Here is a 20,965-nt window from a genome sequence, read left to right on the forward strand (position 1 = left end):
ATAGTACACGGGGAGTTTCGACCACTGACCTATAAACATGTATAATATATGTACATACGATCTCGATGGTTTCGACACGGGGGAGTATCGACACTGATCCCGGGTAGGCATTGTGTAATGAGTACAGAACTCAGCTGTCGTGTTGGGGTGTGTGGTGCTGATAGGGTGTGGGAATGACTGTTTTTGTTAGTGAGGAGTGGACTTCTCCACCATCTAGTTTTGTTTTTGTTTTGTTTTTGTTTTGTTTTCTTCCCGCGAAGTCGATGTTCGATGTTGGTGGGAATACGGACCCTTTGTTATTGTTGTTGTCTTTGTTTGTTTTTTTGTTTGTTTTGTTTCTGTTGTTTTTTTGTTTTGTTTTGTTTTTTCGTTTGTTTGTTTGTTGTTGTTTTTTACATTTCCACCAAAAAGCAAAACAAACACTCAAAGTAAAAAAAAGACACATTGTAACCCCCCCTGCCCCGCATACCCACGCCTCCCCCCATCCCCGCCCCACGACACACACACACACACACACATACACACACACACACACACACTCCAACCCTCCCAAACTCCCAACCACTAACCGCAGCTCCACCATAGCAAGGCGGCTGACCAACTCATCATGTGTGGTGTCTGCACGCTCTGTGCATGCGACAGGCGCGCGAAGAACATGCGCAAGATGCACACGGCCGTGCGTCTGAACGAAAAGCTACGCGAGAGGTCGGCCAACGCGGACCTGATCATCCTCAACATGCCCACCATCCCAGAAAACCCGCTCAGCCAGGCCAACTGTATCCTTTGGTTCTGGCGTCTTGAGAAAAATCATTGTCATCATGGTCATCATTCAGTGGACGTTCTTGTCGCCTGAATCACCACTGTTGATATTATCGTCGTCGTTATTATTATCATCATCGTTCAGTGGATGTTCTTGTCGCCTGAACCATCACTATTGATAATTATTATCGTCGTCGTTATTATAATCATATTCATTCAGTGGATGTTCTTGTCGCCTGAACCATCACTACTGACATCATCGTCGTCGTTAATTCATCGTCGCCAATGTCATTTGCTCCATCGTGGTCATCGTTTATTGATTGGACTTAATCGCCATCTGCATTATCACCACCATCATCGCCTTTGTCTTTATCGTTGTTTGTTCATCGCCGTCATCTTCATGGAAAGGAGGTCATGTGTTGTGGTCACTTGTATGTTGTATGTCAGAAGCCGTGCGGTGTTAGGAGGTGTCACTGTGTTTGGCTTCACGTGCTGTGGTCACCTGTCTGTTGTATGTCAGAAGCCGTGAGGTGTCAGGAGGTGTCACTGTGTTTGGCGTCACGTGCTGTGCTCACTTGTCTGTTGTATGTCAGAAGCCGTGAGGTGTCAGGAGGTGTCACTGTGTTTGGCGTCACGTGCTGTGGTCACTTGTCTGTTGTATGTCAGAAGCCGTGCGGTGTCAGGAGGTGTCACTGTGTTTGGCGTCACGTGCTGTGCTCACTTGTCTGTTGTATGTCAGAAGCCGTGCGGTGTCAGGTGTCACTGTGTTTGCGTGCACCGTGTAGCAGGACGAAGATCGTTCATCACTCTCATTCAAAGTCACCGACATGTATCACTGAGAGACACCCCACCTTTTTATGGGGGTTATTACTTGAATGGAGGGTATCTGTCACCTGGCATGAGGTCATACCCTTGAAGAAATGGAACCCCGTCTCCCGCCACCACTTCATCATCGCCCCCCCCTCCCCCTCCCCCCTCCCCACCCTCACACACACACACACACACACACAAGAGAGAAAGAAACAAGAACTCATCACCGCCTGCACAGAGAGCTGTACCTGTCTTGAGGTCATCTTCATGTGCAGCTTGAAACATTCCCTGTCTGGTGAGGGCAGTCCATGCTTGAAGAGCATTTCTTAGCGAGACAGAGGTTATCAACAGGACAGGTGGAACGAGCATCACTCCCAAATTGGGCGTGGTCACCTTGTGGCCTGTCATGGCAGGATGACTTTCCTGATGCGAAATATGTCATGGAAGAGAACACCTGTACGTGTGAACTGAGAATTTCACCTGTCATGAGGTGCGACTTCATGTGTGGAGGTAGGGTCTGTTCTGATCTTACCTGCATAAAAAGCATCGTGTATTTGTGTTTAGACCATCAGGTGTCCAACGAACATCAGTTATCTGACGGCTTTGTATAAAATAATACCCTCTTCTGTCTTCGTTATATGTGTATTTGCAAGGTTCTTGCCGACAACTTATTCGGCTATTATCAACTCTCAACTAAGGGTCTTGAGATTAGCAGTCACACACGTTGATCACCTGTGCACTTTGTTAGCTCCACCGCGGGGACAACGTGGCGTTAGATACACACCTCTCCAGTTTCCAGCACTGAGGGATGTCTGCACGTTTTTTCCCACGTTCCAAACATCATGTATGCCTATGTAGACACTCTCCACGAAAATCAGATTCTAGCCCAGATAGTCGAGACAGCACTTACCTCCTCTGCTGTTCTGATGGTCACAGTCGAAAACGACTATCATACATACATATCTAAGTGCAGATTGTCGGTTGTTTGCACATCAAATCCTTGTTCTTAGAACTCGCCAACCAACGAAGACTATTTGTTCGTACTGTCAACGTTACAGTGCTGTTCCACTGACTCCATCGTACATATATCGGGACTGGGTTATATTTGTTGTTGTTGTGGGGATGGTCTGTTTTGACGAGCTTGACGAGAATTGTCATGTATTTTCTCGTTTTTGCTCGCACATCGATTCAGTGTCTTTTTCTCTTATTATGTAATGTATTTTCTCGTTTTTGCTCGCACATCGATTCAGTGTCTTTTTCTCTTATTATGTAATGTATTTTCTCGTTTTTGCTCGCACATCGATTCAGTGTCTTTTTCTCTTATTATGTAATGTATTTCTTGTTTCAGCTCGCACATCGATTCAGTGTCTTTTTCTCTTATTCTGTAATGTATTTCTTGTTTCAGCTCGCACATCGATTCAGTGTCTTTTTCTCTAATTATGTAATGTATTTCTTGTTTCAGCTCGCACATCGATTCAGTGTCTTTTTCTCTTATTCTGTAATGTATTTCTTGTTTCAGCTCGCACATCGATTCAGTGTCTTTTTCTCTTATTATGTAATGTATTTCTTGTTTCAGCTCGCACATCGATTCAGTGTCTTTTTCTCTTATTCTGTAATGTATTTCTTGTTTCAGCTCGCACATCGATTCAGTGTCTTTTTCTCTTATTATGTAATGTATTTTCTCGTTTTTGCTCGCACATCGATTCAGTGTCTTTTTCTCTTATTATGTAATGTATTTCTTGTTTCAGCTTGCACATCGATTCAGTGTCTTTTTCTCTTATTATGTAATGTATTTCTTGTTTCAGCTCGCATATCGATTCTCGCATATCGATTCAATGTCCATGCCTTTTTTCCCCTTCAGTTTTAGTTGGGGATGAAAAGGACATTGATTAAAGCTGACTTACGTGTATGTGTATGTGTGTGTGTGTGTGTCTGCGTGTGTGTGTGTGTCTATGTGCGTGCGTGCGTGCATATGTATGTATTATATATATGTGTGTGTATATATATATATGTGTGTGTGTGTGTGTGTGTGTGTGTGTGTTTGCGTGTGTAGTTTCATCGCACCAGTAGTTGATTTCAAATCAATGCCAAGTTTTTTGTTTGTTTTTATTCTTGTCATTTGTCGTGTGAGAACAATGTTTACCTGTTTACCATTTAACTGGCACGTACCAAAAATTCATTGATTCATAAAATCGGAATAGAGTTCACGGCTCAAAGGCATGAACAAATAATTTTCACTCGCATCACAAATTCAATTCATATGCATGGAAAATTAAGCTTGAAAAAAATAATCACTTTGCCTTTGTCCGTCTGTTCATTTATCTATATCTGTCTGTCTGTCTATCCACCCATCCATCCGTTGTAAAGCTGACTAGTTCACGAATTTGAAAACGAATGGTGTTTATGCTTGTCAGTTTTTGTGTGTGTGTGTGTGTGTGTGTGTGTGTGAGAGAGAGAGAGAGAGAGAGAGAGAGAGAGAGAGAGAGAGAGAGAGAGAGATGTTTATTCACATTCAGGCCTCAGCCCGAAGTGAACGGGTTCTTGTGAGCACAACAGAACTAACTGAAACAACATAAACAGACAAGCGTGAATATAGGGATGATAAAACAAATCACATTCATTTCACGAAGCAGTTGTTTCTCTCAGTTTGAAAACAAAGAAAAAGCATGTACGTCATTAGTATTACTTGACGACATTAACAACTGACCCATTGGTCATTCGGGGCTGGTCCACAATGACACAGGAGTAAGACCAAGCATGGGGTAGTTAGTCTGTTACACCCAGAACACACACACACACACACACACACACACACACACACACACACGCACACACACACACACACACACGCACACACACACAGAAGCTTTTCACTATTCCCTCAACACACACACACACACACACTCACACACACACACACACACACACACACACAAATTGAAAATAATTTTAAAACGAATAACAAAAATCAGAACAAGCAGAAGAAGAAAATGAGGGTGGAGGGAGAGAAGGAGGAAAAAGACAATAGTAGAATAGGAAGTTAACATCCTCTGGGCCATTAGATACCCACCTCATTTTCTGAAATAAGTGCTGATCTTCGTGCTTCATAATGTATAGTTATGGTGTTGAGTATTTGAATGTCTTATTTTCAGCCTGGAATTAGCGCTGTGCCCCAGATCCAAGAGGAATGTAAGAAAAAACAACTTTAATAATTTCATAGTTAACGTAAAAACATAAGGAAAGAAAAAAAAAGAAAACAAAGAGTTGGTATTAAGGCCAGAGGTCTCCACTAAAAAGGAAAAGAACAAGAAAAGAAACAAAGAAAAAAGGTACACTGATATTGTACGAGCGCGCGAGCGCCCCGGCCCCCCCACAAACACAATTCTGCTGGGTGCTATAGCACATTTATTTATTATTGTCACAACCCGTAAGGGGTTGCCCATGTACCCCCATCTCTTCCCAGACTACCTAACGTCCCGGCAACACAAACACAGAGACAAAAGTTCAGCTCGTTTTCTTTTTACTGTGATCATTGGAAAAATACATAAATACGTAAACGCCACAAAACAAAGCATTCTAATATATAACCCCTGTCTAACCACAGCACAATTCTTCTGCAGTTTCACAGTCAGCTGCAGCGCCAGTTCAGCTCAGCTACGCTGCCAGAGTTCAGACTCATCCAGACAGCTGAAGACGGACGACGCTTGCAGTTTCGATGGCCGGGAGAGGATCGGGATGACAGGGGCAATGGGAAAGTGGGAAAGGGTACGTTGGAAGTGTGGAGTGGGAGCGGGAGTGAGGAACTTTTGGGGTGGACACGGACCGTTCTAGAGTTGTCCTGGAGATCCGTCGAAGGCAGTGGCACGGAAGAGGGGTTGGGGGTGAGGGCTGGGGGGGGGGGGGAACTCACAGGAAAATCTGTAACAACCCACTCCCACATCTTTGAAGACTATGCCTCTTTTACAGGTTACAAAAGAGTACACCCTCCTTCCCCAGCCCCTCCTTAAGCAATATACATTACACTAAACAAGAGAGCAAGTGGATAACCTTTTACATAAGCCACCAGCGTACAAAAGCTATCGCCGTGAAAAGTATCTGAACCGTTTGTTACAGCTTCCCCAATACTAAAAGGGTTAAACCAACACACAATCCAAAGCGTCCATTACGACTAACCACAAACGGCAATAATATTTCAGTATCCACCATGCTTGTTTCGAATAACAGAAACATCCAGTGAGGCGTTATCACAACCATACCGCATTTCCACACACAAAATGTTTGGGAAAATGTACAGACTGCAGTTAGACAATTTTCATTATAAAGAAAACAAATTGAAAGAACAATCCAAGCTGAATATATGGCAAAATAACACATCTAACGCAAACATATTTACCAGTTCCCCCCAAATATTTAGAAATAAAAGACTAGTGGATTTAAAAGATTTCCAATAAAAAAAAAACATCACCCCAACCTTACAAGCAACCAAAACCTAACTCACTCTGGTGTCAACAAATGTCACAAGTCACATCACTAAAATTAATTAGCACTACAAAGACAAACACACAACTCCCTCACCTGTCACCAGGTAAATAGGCACACCACTGGCCCAGGGTGAAACACAGGACCACACAGACCAACACTGAAGATGGGGGTGACAAGGAAAACGCCCCACAACTTCACTGACGGCACCCAACAGCACACACGCTGGAACGGTGACCCGTCTCTCCTCAAAGCTCGGCATCAACAGCCCAGGGGAATCTTTCTCTCCAAACTACATACATTTCGGAACTCGGCTCAGAGTTAAAAAAAAAAAAAAATGTTCAGGAGAAGGGACATGCCACACACATATCCCCAGATATGCACGTGCATACGCACGAAGGAGAGAGGGAAGTAGGGAGAGAGAGAGAGAGAGAGGAGGAGGAGGGGGTGGGGGGGAGAAGGGAGAGACAAATGGAAAGGAGGGAAGGAAAAGAGAGTTGCACATGAAAACATGCACAACAAACGCCACGAGCCGTGACAACAATTTTTATGGTAATGGTGTGCGATGTTTGTGTGTGTGTGTATATATATATATATCTATCTATCTATCTATCTATATATATATATATATGTATGTATATGGCGGCAGCACTGTCTATTGTTGTCAAGCCTGCATGTAGCTGTCATATATACATACACAAGAAACATCCTTGAATACGACTCCTGCTACTTTTGTCAATAATGACTATTATTGGCGATAATGATCAGATAAGCTGCGGCTGATGAAGCAAGCCTGGCAAAAGGAGTTTTCCATCAGGCGGAAATCTTGCACAGGCTCTCCACGATCCCGATCTTTGATTGGTTGACTGATTGATTAAACGGAACTTCCTGTCGAGACACACGTTTTGACTGAACAATGTCTCTTTCTGTGTGGTGTTGCTTGACCGAAGAAATGATTATTGCTTACGTCTTATCTGATCTGATCTGTTATTATTAAAAATATTTCAATAAAACCAGGCCATGCCGTTTAGCGTTTCCAAGAGTGAGTGTAATAGGTGTCAACAATCACCCCGTGTTGATTTTTGACACATGTTAAACGACAGACATCCACAAGGAGCTAAGGGAAGCGGTGGGAGATTCTGTGATTCCAGTGAGCCATCGCTCTGTAAAGTCCCTGCAGCTCCTTTAACGAAGTGATGGTCCATACGTACGGTTCCAGCAGATAATCACAAGCTCCCTAATAACCTCCGTCATTCTGATTCCCTCGCATCTTTTAAATCTCGTCTCAAAACCCAACATTTCCCTCAGTTCAATTGTGGCAGGTCCACTTCCTTTGCGTTAGCTGTGCTTGACTATGTGTGTATACATATGTATGTGTACATAACTACATGCATGTATATGAATGTGTATTGTGTGTGCGTGAGTTTATGTAAGTTTGTGCCTGCCTATGTGTGCGTATGTGTTAGGGTAGCTGTTAGATACACATGTATTGTTAAAATGTATGTATGCAGTGTGTGTGTGTGCGTGTGTGTGCGTGTGTGTGCATGTGTGTGTGTGTGTGTGTATGTGTGTGTGTGTGTGTAGTCACATTTTGGTGTGTGTATGTAACATGGATGTAATGTTTTATGTTAGCAAAGCGTTTTTGTAAAGCACCTAGAGCAGATTTCTGGATAGTGTGCTATATATATAAGTATCCATTATCATTATTATTATCATCCACAAGATCATTACGAACACAGCACCTGGCTGCCAGCTGAAAGAGAACTGAGGACCACTGAAGGAAGCACTCCCACACAATCAAAACATCAACTGCCCACTAGTTGGCAGGGACATTTGTTGCAAGTTTTGAGTGTGCCTGTCACAGACATCGCCGTCACCAGTGAAGGAAAAAGGGGGAATTTTGAATCAAACAACAGACCGAAAAATGTCTTATTCCGTTCAAATCAAGAGGCTGGAATGTGCCTCGCACAGCTACCTGAGAAATGGAGGCGAGAGTGAGCGGGGAGAGGAGGAGGGGTAGGTGTTAAGTGAATCGGTTTCAAAACATGTGAACTTACAGAGATTCCTTCATCGACCGTTTCCGATTGAATATTTTGAAAATAGGTTTTGTGAACAGCGGGACAGAAATAAACTGGAGATGAGGGAGGGGGTGGAGTTCCAGTAATCTGAATTAACTCTTGACGTGTGGATGTGGGTACTGCTCGCTATACAAACATAAAATATACACATGTATATGCTTCAGTATTCAAGGATATCACATAAAAGTAGACTGACACATCTCTAAGAACGTTTCACGTATTAAAGAATAGTATACAGCATGAATGAATAAATAAGTAAATATATGAATATATAATAAATGACTAAATAGATAAATGAATAACTAAAAACTAAAAACTAAGAAATAAAAACTAAGAACAGTTTAACTGTATCAAAGAGAAAATCAGAACCAACAAGTGCAACAGCAACGCATATAACGTTTCAAAATGACTTCTTCTTTTTTTCTTTTTTGCACGATCACAATATTGGTGTCGGTAGATAACTATTGTCTCTATGGACCACAACCAGTTGGTAGAATTGCCCCCTATGATCAGCCCAGGTGGGTTTGGCCATCACAGCCGCCGAGATACTTGGCTCCATGGCCAGCCAAACTGGAACTGTCAGCACGACCAGGATGCTGTCTGTGGGTGTTTGGATATGTCACCATGGATCACATACAACAGTGGGAGCTGGCCATCATAGTGACGGGCGCAATAGCCGAGTGGTTAAAGCGTTGGACTGTCAATCTGAGGGTCCCGGGTTCGAATCACGGTGACGGCGCCTGGTGGGTAAAGGGTGGAGATTTTTACGATCTCCCAGGTCAACATATGTGCAGACCTGCTAGTGCCTGAACCCCCTTCGTGTGTATATGCAAGCAGAAGATCAAATACGCACGTTAAAGATCCTGTAATCCATGTCAGCGTTCGGTGGGTTATGGAAACAAGAACATACCCAGCATGCACGCCCCCGAAAACAGAGTATGGCTGCCTACCTGGCGGGGTAAAAACGGTCATACACGTAAAAGCCCACTCGTGCACATACGAGTGAACGCAGAAGAAGAAGAAGAGAGGCCATCATAGTGATAATGCTGCAAACTGCCTTCTAAGGAGGAAGGTGGCAGAATGGTTAAGACGCCCATCTGCCAATACAGAGTCCGTGACGGTGTGGGTTCGAATCCCGCTCTCGCCCTTTCTCCCAAGTTTGACTGGAAAATCAAACTGAGTTTCTAGTCATCAGCGTGTTGGATTATGCTGCTGGTCAGGCATCTGCCAAGCGGATGTGGGTGTAGCGTATATGGATTTGGTCGAATGCAGTGACGCCTCCTTTGAGAAAGTGAAAGTGAAACTAAGCACCCGCTCCCTTTTTGCCCAGGGTTTACCCGAAAGATGGGGATTGGCGTTTACTGGGTCGGGGCCCCAGTCCCTTAGTTTCTTTCACCATACAATTACTGGCTACTTGCCAGCAGTAATCTTTGACCAAACTTTCACTCCATGCGGGAGAACCGGCCTCTAGTTAAACGATATTATTAGTATGATCCAATGCCAAGAGTTTAAATTCAAGTGAATAACGTTTGTTTCGCGGTAGCGTTCTGCTGGTGACGGGCATTGACGTGGATGACTGAATGGCCAGGAACATACCCACCCTTCTCTGCAAACAGCTGGAGACAAAACGCCAGCTGCTGAAACAAGACACTGCTTCATGGGGTGTGGCGACATGGTCGCACTTGGGTTTGTTTGTTTTTTTAGTGACGCATCCACAACTTACGCAGACATTCTATTTTTATTTCAAGATACAATTCTGCACCTCTTTGTAGCGCAAAAGGGTTCTAGCAAACAGCGTCATCTTTAATTTACGAAAATTTTATGTCCTTTCCTTTGCTATCCTGAGCACAGTTTTTTAAGCCAAAATGGTTGTGTGTGTGTGTGTGTGTGTGTGTGTGTGTGTGTGTGTGTGTGTGTGTGTGTGTGTGGTGATTGGTGTGGGGGATCCTAGATACTGGGCGTTTACAAAGTTGTTTACAGTACTGACAAGATGTGTCAAGATATTTACATATGTCACTATCGAACATTGTCGCCAGGTGAAGTCTGTCAGCACAACAGCGATGTATCTAACACATTCAAACTGATGTCTCCCTTTAGAAAAATCGACTGTCAAAGTTTCGACACATCCAAGGTATGGACATGTCGAATAATGTACATATATACATACATACATACATACATGCATACGTGTGTGTGTATGTATATATATGTGTGTGTGTGTCTGTGTGTGTCTGTGTGCGTGTACGCGCGCCTGTGTTCGTGCGCGCGCGCGCGCGCGTGTGTGTGTGTGCCTCTGTGTGTGTGTGTGTGTGTGTGTGTGTGTGTGTGTGTGTGTATGTGTTTGTGTTTGTATGTGTGCGTGTGTGTGCGTGTGTTTGTGTTTGTATGTGTGTGTGTGTTTGTATGTGTGTGTGTGTGTGTGTGTGTGTGTGCGGAAGGCTGATGGTTAACCAGAACTGGAAGCGACCATTAATAAAGGTATGATAAAAGGCATAATGACGAAACCAGAGGCAATGATGAGCGCGAAGGAACACCACAGCTTCATTCGAGCCTCGTGATACCAGCCCCCACTGCTCTTGCTTAGGGCCTGAACAAACAAACAACACAGCGAACATTGTCTAGCTCTAGGAATACTGCCGTGTCTCAAGTTCATTCGCGCCAATTCACGCGTGCACATAAAAAAAAAATTATCCGCACTATACCAGCACGATTCACGCACATACAACTTACACATACTCACATGCACGAACACCCCTCATTCTTGGTTCCCTCCACTCACCTCTCTCTCCATCACTTTTTCTCTCTCTTGTTTCTGTCGGAACCTATTTGATTATATCCAAGTATGTTTATGATTTGCGTGCTTACTATCTTGTGTATATGCACACTTTTTGGTCGTGCAGGCGGGTACTATGAATAGGCTGTATACACTTGCACGTATATTTATTTATTTATGTACACGAGTGTGTCCGTATGTTATGTATGCACTTTAACACTCCTTTGATATTTCTGTGAATATTTTGATTTGATGTTTTCTTTGTCCTGAGGACTGGTTGTAAAACTAACACGTGCATGCCTATTCCACTTCCTAGATTTATCATCAAAACACACACACACACACACACACACACACACACACACACACACACACACACACACACGTACCGCAGGTTACGTAAACTGATGAAAAACAACCCTCCAAAACACAGCAACAGAAAAACAAACATAGACCAATGGATTCTATGTTTCTATGTTATTACCTGAATTGAGACGACCAAAGCTGGAATGCCGAAGCACGGACACCAGAACATTGTGATGAAAGATCCGATAATAGTCAGGTAGACGAGAGAGATGTTCGGCTTTGTGCTCTCTTCTGTAAGACGACCAGACACCGCGCCCGCAACCTGCCCAAAATAGATCAAAAGTACGCACGTTAAAGATCCTGTAATCCATGTCAGCGTTCTGTGGGTTATGGAAACGAGAACATACCCAGCATGCACACCCCGAAAACGGAGTATGGCTGCCTTAATGACGGGATTAAAACGGTCATGCACGTAAAAGCCCACGCGTGTACATACGAGTGAACGTAGGAGCGAAGGAGCGAACAAAGAAGAAGAATCGTAGCGTGATAAAGATTAGGAATACAAGTTATTTTCTCTCTGCATATGTGTACAAAATTACTGGTATATTTTTTGAATGCGTCAATTGTCCATCTGTACATAAAGCTCTTTTTTCTTTTCTTTTCCAGTTTTTTTTTTTAGGGTTAAAGTTGAACTGAACATTTATTTGTATTTTCTATTTGTATTTGCCAGTGTTAATGCCAATGGTTATTGTCTTCATATACTTTAAGGTCATGATTAACATGTCCAAAGCGAAGTTTTCAACAAAAGTATAGCACTCTTGTGTGTGTGTGTGTGTGTGTGTGTGTGTGTGTGTGTGTGTGTGTGTGTGTGTGTGTGTGTGTGTGTGTGTGTGTGTGTGTGTGTGTGTGTGTGTGTGTGTGTGTGTGTGTGTGAGTGAGTGTGTGTGCGTGTGTGTGTGTACGCGCGTGCGCGCGTGTTTGCTTGCATGCTTGGTTGTGAAAACCGAATTTAGAAGGAAGAAAGAAAGACAGAAAAAAAAAATAAGGCCCTAACATTTTTCAGTACAAACAGTATTTACACTGACAAGGACAGGAGCGCCTGGGTTGGGTGACGTCACCTCTGTCCTTTGTGGCTGTGACGTCACCTCTGTCCCTTGTGGCTGTGACGTATGGACGACGATGCGACTACAGTCAGCGGGGTTGTGGAAGGTGGCTGACGGGTGGCTCAGGGCTGGGGGTGGGGCTGTGGTGGTGAACGTGGTCCAGTGCTGTGACTGTCGCTGGGGCGGGAAACGGATGGCGGTCTGTTGGAAGTGGGGTCTGATCCCTGCTGGACATGTCCGTATGTGTATCATGTTAACACACACACACACACACATACACACTCACACTCACTCACACACTTACTCACTCACTCACACACACACACACACACACACACACACACACTCACACTCACTCACACACGTACTCACTCACTCACTCACACACACACACACACACACACACACACACACACACACACACACACACACACACACATGAGAGAGAGAGAAAGAGATTCGTGCTCTGTGCCTACTCGCTACAGAATCAGGTTTCAAAACGCAAATACATAATAATGCCAGAACTTGATAATAACATCAACGATAAAACAAGGCGATGTTGGAATCCTGCCACCGCCTCCACCATCCAACCCCCACTTTCCTGCGCCACGTGGAATAGGGGGGCAGACATCACGGAAGGTAAAACGGAGAAATATAAATACAACTGTTTCTTCGTATCTTTTAAATGCGTGTGTTTTTGTTACATTTTCGTTTTGTCGAGCTTCCTCGGTGTGTGTGTGTGTGTGTGTGTGTGTGTGTGTGTGTGTGTGTGTGTGTGTGTGTGTGTGTGTGTGTGTGTGTGTGTGTGTGAATCCTGTATTTCTGAACTACCAAACACGTTGACTATGCCATGACAAGAACTGCCCCTGTCGCGCCAACAACTCTGCACACTGAAAGAAAGTTGGATGAAGTCGTTCTTTTATCAAACACCGCACAGCTGTGATCAATCAAGCTCACCCCTGACGTGGTGGTGCGGGGTCATAACGTGGATGGCTGTCGTAGTGTCCGGCACCAGTCCTCTGGCCGTTCCAACGATCGTCGAACCCTTGGGGCAGCCCGTACCCGGCATCTCCAGCGTACCTGAGATCGTAGCGTTCTCTCTGGTCAGGCCCAGTCCTCTGGACCGATCCAGTAAGCACCAGCCGCCTCGCGTGGGTCGTCCGGATACCGCTGATCCCGCCTTGGGTCCCGCTTGTAACCTCGCCATTCTGGTACCTGGTCATTCCTGGAGGGGGGGTGGCCACGGTCTTGGGTCTGGTCCTCCTGGTAGTAGCCACCCCTTTTCCCCTGGGTGTGGTCGACCCATTCCTCCTGACCGTCCCACGGAGAGTCGGATGTCTTTGGCGGACTGTCTGGTTGCGGTCTGCTGTCCCCGGGAAGTTCCCGTGTCAGGACTTCCCCGTGCCCCCGGTCTGTGGCAGGGTGGTGCTGCCCGCCCTGTGGCGCCTCACCGGGGGGCGGGTCAGACTGCTGACAGGCAGGGCTGTCGTCGTCGTCGTCGTCTTCATCTCTCTTCTGTTGGTCGTGGTCCTGAAGACAGATGTCGTCATCGTCGTCTTTGGGAGTGCCCTTGATTCCTTTGAGGGGGAACATGGTGGGACCGGCCAGCCTGCAATGGGAGGCACAGCAATGAGCGGCATCAGCTAGTACTCGCTCACTTCCCTACCTGTGCACATGTGTGCGCATTCACACGGAAGGGGTCGCGTATATACTCAGATGCACACACGGACACACATACCTAAGTTTTCTCTCCCTCTCTCACACCCTTCTTCACATTAACTCCTACACAAAGCGTTTGCGCACGCACGCGCACACACGCGCATACACAAGAAACAAAAGGACGCAGACTATAGTGTGGTGTTGAACGTCCATCCATTAAGCTTTTTGACAGCAAACCTCGACACGACAACAGTAGATCTGTCAGTCTTCCGTCCAGCCAGGGCATCTCTGGAAAAAAAACCCAGCGGATTCGAACGAGGTGGTTTCTTCCGTCGTACTGTTCAAGGGCGTCTCCCATGGCTGGTCCTGTTACATGCTGAATACAGGGCCATTTGGATCCCCCACCCACACACACCTCCCCAAACCCCGCTCCCGAAATTAAGAGTGCATGTGCCAGTGTAGAAGCAAGAGACAACAGGAGAGGAGGAGAACTTTCCGTTTTCAGGGATCAAGCCCGGAGCTGAGAGATCAATCTGACCGACGTCGGCCAGAGAGAGGAAGGAAGAATGGAGTAAAGGAAGAAGAAAAGAAAGGGAAAGAAATGGAACATGGAAGTGGAAGCGCTTGGTTAACGATAAGTAGTTTGCGTTTCTTGATATTCCCTGGGTCGAACGCCTGGGACAAGAGGAAATTATTTATTGAGATGTGTGTCTCTTTATTCCTTTATTCTCGTCTGTCGGTTTTTCTGTACCAACCCCCCCCCCTCCCCCGCCCGCTTCTTCTCCACACTCCCGTTCCGTCCAGCCATCTATCCGGCCATCACCTACCCCTCTCCCCACCCCCCACAACCCGTTTACTGCTGCGGTGAGAGACACGGTTTTACGGGTCAATGGCGAAACCTGAGCTTCCACCCCACCCCCCCTCTCCCCCACTACTCCCCGCCTCACTCTGTCAACATCCTGGTTCCCTCCACTTCAACCTTGCATTGAAAAACAAACATACAAACAATACCAGCAGCAAAGCTTGAAACGTCTAGCCTCAACACGGTGTGTTTGTTCGTTCTTTGCTTTCACGTCTTTCATCCTTGAGTGACAGTTCAGAATACCTCCCTGTGTACTGTAGATCTGTAATGTGCGCATACTGATGTCGGCCCCTACGGTTCTATCCTCTGGTGGATCATACCCAGGCGTCATTCCTGGCCAGCCTTCAATGACCGTCATGGCCATTTGTGGCCAGTCGAGATCAACAACCCCTCCTCCCCTTCGTTAGATTACCCGCTTTCTTCTAGTATTGAAAGGTGTATAAAAAAAAGGGGTCGTTCTGAGCATACCTTTACAGACCCCGTCACAACGTAATGGAAGCGAAGGTGCGGGAGTCCTACTCAATAGTCTGCATTGTATTCAAGTTCCTCCCCACTACAACTTTGAGTCTCAGCTGGGGGAGGTGAAGTCAGGTCTGACTTGTCCAAATTCACCCAGGGGTTGATTACATTGACGTCTGTAAAGATGCTGAGGTAGTCCGGATTAGAACCCCCACCCCACCCCAAACAACCCCCTCCCCCCCCCCCCCCCCCCAAAAAAAAAGTAAACCCAAACACACACACACAAAACACACAGAAAAAAACGGGATATATAAACAAACAACCAACCACCACCACCTCCGAACGCATAAAGCAAAGACAATAAATGATATAAAAATTGTATTTCAGAGGGGCGAGGCAGGTGCAGGTAGGAGGATCGTTCTAGCCAGTTGAGCATCATAACCCCCTCCCCCACTAGAAGTGGGTGGTCCTCATCTACTAGGTGGAAGGGGGCGGGGGTCGATTTGCATTAGGTTGAAGTTATCCCCGGGTCATACGAAGCTTGGCTAATGTGGCCTCTCCTTTCTTCACTGGACCTTTATGTCAACTAAGAAGGGGAAATGGAGTCAGTTCCAACTGGGCCTAATTTACCAATGAGGGTCATTTCAAGCTAGCCTAGAATGACCAGCTAGATTTGACCAGTGAACCCCCGAAAACGAAGCATGGCTGCCTACATGGCGGGGTAAAAAAAACGGTCATGCACGTAAAAAACCCACACGTTTACATACGAGGGAAGGTGGGAGTTGCAGCCCGCGAACGAAGGAGAAGGAGAAGACCAGTGAGGATATCCAGAGGAAGACAGCAGTCAATCCATCCAGAGGAAGATATAAATCCATCCATCCAGAAGAAGACAACACTCAATCAATCCAGAGGAAGACAACACTCAATCAATCCAGTGGAAGACAACACTCAACCAATCCAGTGGAAGATATTAATCAATCCATCTAGAGGAAGATAGTAATCAATCCATCCAGTGGAAGACAACACTCAATCAATCCAGAGGAAGACAACACTCAATCAATCCAGAGGAAGACAACACTCAATCAATCCAGAGGAAGACAACACTCAATCAATCCAGTGGAAGACGACACTCAGTCCATCCAGTGGAAGACAACACTCAATTATTAATTCAGTGGGAGATATCAATCAATCAATCCAGAGGAAGAAAACAATCAATCCATCCACAGGAAGGCAACACTCAACCAATTCAGAGGAAGACAACAATCAATCATTCCAGAGGAAGACAACAATCAATCCATCCAGTGGAAGACAACAATCAATCCATCCAGTGGAAGACAACAATCAATCCATCCAGTGGAAGACAACAATCAACCATTCCACAGGAAGACAAAACTCAATCTATCCAGAGAAGACAACACTCAATCAATCCAATGGAAACAACACTCAATTATTAATTCAGTGGGTGATATCAATCAATCAATCCAGAGGAAGAGAACAATCAATCCATCCACAGGAAGGCAACACTCAACCAAATCAGAGGAAAACAACAATCAATCCATCCATCCAGAGGAAGACAACAATCAATCAATCCAGTGGAAGACAACACTCAATCAATCCAGTGGAAGACAACAATCAATCCATCCATCCAGAGGAAGACAACACTCAATCAATCCAGTGGAAGACAACCCTCAATCCATCCAGTGGAAGACAACACTCAATTATTAATTCAGTGGGAGATATCAATCAATCAATCCAGAGGAAGAAAACAATCAATCCATCCACAGGAAGGCAACACTCAACCAATTCAGAGGAAGACAACCTTCAATCCATCCAGTGGAAGACAACACTCAATTATTAATTCAGTGGGAGATATCAATCAATCCATCCAGAGGAAGACAACACTCAATCCATCCAGTGAAAGTAAACTCTCACTCACTCAATCCAGTGGAAGACGACAATCAATCCATCCAGAGGAATACAGTGGTCAGTCAATCAAGATAAAGGCAGCTGTTAATCAGTTCATAGGAAGACAACAATCCAGTAATTCATAGGAAGACAACAATCCAGTAATTCAGAGGAAGACAACAATCCAGTAATTCAGAGGAAGACTTGTCAATCAAGACAGAAGTCAGTGGAAAAGACAACCAGGAAGAAGGGAATGTGTGTGTGTGTGTGTGTGTGTGTGTGTGTGTGTGTGTGTGCGTGTGTGTGTGTGTGCGTGTGCGTGCGTGCGCGCGTGTGTGTGTGTGTGTGTGTGTGTGTGTGTGTGTGTGCGTGCGTGCGTGTGTGTGTGTGTGTGCGTGCGTGTGTGTGTGTGTGCGTGTGTGCGTGTGTGTGTGTGCGTGCGTGCGTGCGTGTGTGTGTGTGTGTGTGTGTGCGTGTGTGTGTGTGTGATAGTCATTAATTCAACGTCTGTTCACTGAAAAGTGATTTTAGAGAGTGTGTGTGAGAGAGTGAGAGAGAGAGAGAGTGTGTGTGTGTGTTTGTGTGTCCCTCACACAAAACTGTAATCCCTCGACCTTTCTCATACAAGCTCACATGTCATTGAATGGTTTGAATATATATATATCTACAGTGAAATGACGGAGACGGGGGGGGTGGCGGCCCAGGGGGTGTAATGAGTGTGGGGGGTGGAGGTGGACTGAGAGTGAAAAGGGAAGTCTTGCTCCTCCTTCTCTCAAGTACAAACACGTGAAACAGTTCACATTCACCCCTTTCTCTCCCCCATTCCTCGTTGTCAGTTTGTCACTGAAATTTCATGTGGTGTGTGTGTGTGCGTGCGCGCGCGCGCTTGTGCATGTGTTTGAAAGATATGATTCCATTTCAGTGTCAAAATGAATGAACTGTATAGGCAGGGGAAGTTGGCTGAGGTGAAAGCTTGAGTTTTGTTGTGAACTTATTTGTTCTGTGCGATGTATGCACTGGGTTTTGACGTTCACAATACAGTGCAGCACAATACAACACAACGCATTGCAATACAACACAATGTAATACAACACATTATTCATTATTATTAATTATTCATAAAAAAAATTTAAAATTTAAAAAAACGCCGAGGCAACTGTGTGTTTGTTCTGTAGTGTCAGTGTGTTCTGTGTAGCATATTCAGGATTAAAAGGCTATGCCAGTCTTGAACATTTCTTCTGTCATTGCTGTTGTGTGCATGTGTAAAATAAACAGTGTAAGGACGAGCTCGGAGCTTCCCTTTTCGAAGACGTGTCCGTGTTTGTTCAATATGCATGTAGCCGTGTTCCCGAGTGATATGTAAGGGGACGGTACAAAAGAATTAACTGAATAGTTTACTAAATTAAAGGATAGACAAGAATCCCCGCACACAGGCCAAGAACATATAGAGGTCAGTCACTGACAGATCTCTTAAACACACACACACACACCCACACACACACACACTCACTCACTCACACATGCACATACACTTGCACTCTTGTCTTGAATCACTTATCGTGAACAAAAAACCATAAATGTGAAATCAGACAAGGAACGAAGTACACTTACCTGTCCGTTGGATGCAGCTACAGGTACACCTTGAGCCGAAACAAGTCAACTCCCTTCCACACAGGTAAGCTGTATTTGTGTAGCGCTCACACCTCTCCAGATCCTAGGTAAGGAATGCGTGTCGCACACAGAGTAATGCACAAGGAAAAAAAGAAAAAGAAAATTAGAATGAGAAGAGAAAAGAGTGCACCAACGGCTGATAAAAAAGAAGAAGCGCAATTCGTTCCCCGGTATTGTGAAGTCGCCTTGCCCCGTCCACCCGCAATGAGGCAGCAGCGATTGACAGAAGCCAGCAAAGAGTCCAGGGCAGATTCAAAACTGGTCAAATGTGTGCAACAAAACCGTTCTTTTCACGATGAAATAGAATAAATCATACTGATCACGCTGATATAAAGTTTACCGCTGTAGGTGGCAAGGAACACGATTAGATTTTGATTTTTAATAATTATTTTTCACACATCCGGCCATGAGAGAGCTCCTTTCAAAGAGTCGCAAGGCAAGAGCAAGCCAGGGTTACGCAAGCGCGGAACGCGGAGTGGCAGGGTGGACGGGTGGAAGCGGAACGCGGTGTGGCGGGGTGGACGTGGAGCGCAAAGTGGCGGGGTGGACGGGTGGACGTGAACCGGAGTAGGGGGATGGACGCGAACGCGGAGTGGCGGGGTGGACGTGAACCGGAGTAGGGGGGTGGACGCGGACACGGAGTGGCGGGGTGACGTGGAACGCGGAGTGGCAGGGTGGACGGGTGGACTCGGAACGCGGAAGGCGGGGTGGACGGGTGGACGTGAACCGGAGTAGGGGTGTGGATGGGTGGACGTGAACCGGAGTGGCGGGGTGGACGTGAACTGGAGTGGCGGGGTGGACGGGTGGACGTGAACTGGAGTAGGGGGGTGGACGCGGACGCGGAGTGGCGGGGTGGACGCGGAACGTGGAGTGGCGGGGTGGACGGGTAGACATGGAACGCGGAGTGGCGGGGTGGACTAACTGTTCTCTGTGTTGGATTTTTTCAAATACTTCGAAGACTTTTCACAAAATACACATAGTTTTGGAAGAACCCTTGAAGTAGAAGACGGTCCTCAACTTTGCATTTTATTTTTGGTACTTCCATACCAACTGCCGTCTTGGCAGCATCCAGTACAGGTGCATGATTCCTTATTTTAGCCGCTTCAAGCAAAGTGTCCCGTGATTGGAATGAATTTGGAGAAATCAGACTCATTTTCATCACATTTATAAGTCTGTTGGTGGATGATACACTGGTCAGCTGAAGACTTTAATCCGGGTCTTCCTTCAGGCAGACCTTCTGCCATGATGGTACTGGATCCTTATCAGTCAGAAGTACTTCTGGTGGTCACTACTGCCCTCTGACGCCGTCTGAAACAGACACAAACACAGGAAAAATATAGATTTTACTTTCTTTATGATAATCTCTATAATTATCATAAGATTGTGCGATAATTCCACATATTAAATGATAAAAACAAAGGTTGCCGTTTGATTTGCCTTTAATAGATTTAACTCTTCAAGTATTGTCTCTAAACCTTAATCTGTTTTGCCCCTCCCCCAGTTTGCATGTGTGCCCATGATCAAAATGCAATATCTTTTACTTCGACTTTCATCTATTTCTGCTCAAATTTTCTTTGGCGTGTTACTCTACATCTGATTGTTTAGCAGTTACCTGTATATTTACATCTACAACCATTTAGACAGAGCATTACACCGACCTGGACAAACGGAGCGTTTTGTCGTGTTGCGTAATTTTTGATGAAACTCACAAAAGCCATAGTTTTTCCGAAGCGATTAACATTTTTATAGTTTTATTAGAATAAAAGTTGTTCACAAGTCCCTTGCGTTTCGTTTTGCTTCTAAATATGTCTTCCTATATCTTACTAGATAGCCTTTACAAAAAACGAAGTGCCGCATTTTGTGTGAATTTTGTCATGAAATCCTCAAAACGGCACTACATTTCATGAACAAAATAATATTTTGATAAATGTATAGACGTAAAAGCCCACTCGCGTATATACGAGTGAACGTGGGAGTTGCAGCCCACGAACACAGAAGAAGAAGAAGAAGAAGCATCACAGTCTGCTAATTTTAATTTAGTTATCATCACCTCTCCAATATAGCTTACTCCAGTATAGTGCTACACGATAAACCAATTCAT

At 45.2% G+C, this 20,965-nt stretch overlaps 2 protein-coding genes across 2 annotated transcripts; both read right to left on the reverse strand.

Moving 5' to 3' along the window:
* Positions 1 to 5,083: 5,083 nt before the first annotated feature.
* Positions 5,084 to 13,377, reverse strand: LOC143300817 (uncharacterized). The gene is made up of 4 exons (XM_076614745.1): positions 13,266 to 13,377; positions 12,291 to 12,532; positions 11,384 to 11,527; positions 5,084 to 10,713 (listed from the first exon to the last, which is right to left on the reverse strand). The coding sequence occupies exons 1-4, from the start codon at positions 13,375 to 13,377 to the stop codon at positions 10,573 to 10,575; spliced, it is 639 nt and encodes a 212-aa protein (XP_076470860.1). The 3' UTR covers positions 5,084 to 10,572.
* On the reverse strand, positions 13,271 to 19,304 carry LOC143300681 (uncharacterized). Its single transcript, XM_076614526.1, has 2 exons — positions 18,805 to 19,304; positions 13,271 to 13,917 (listed from the first exon to the last, which is right to left on the reverse strand). Exon 2 carries the CDS (start codon positions 13,899 to 13,901, stop codon positions 13,413 to 13,415), a length of 489 nt encoding a protein of 162 aa, XP_076470641.1. The 5' UTR covers positions 13,902 to 13,917; positions 18,805 to 19,304; the 3' UTR covers positions 13,271 to 13,412.
* Positions 19,305 to 20,965: the final 1,661 nt, after the last annotated feature.

The sequence above is a fragment of the Babylonia areolata genome, chromosome 26 (assembly GCF_041734735.1).
Source record: "Babylonia areolata isolate BAREFJ2019XMU chromosome 26, ASM4173473v1, whole genome shotgun sequence".
NCBI classification, from domain to species: Eukaryota; Metazoa; Mollusca; class Gastropoda; order Neogastropoda; family Buccinidae; genus Babylonia; species Babylonia areolata.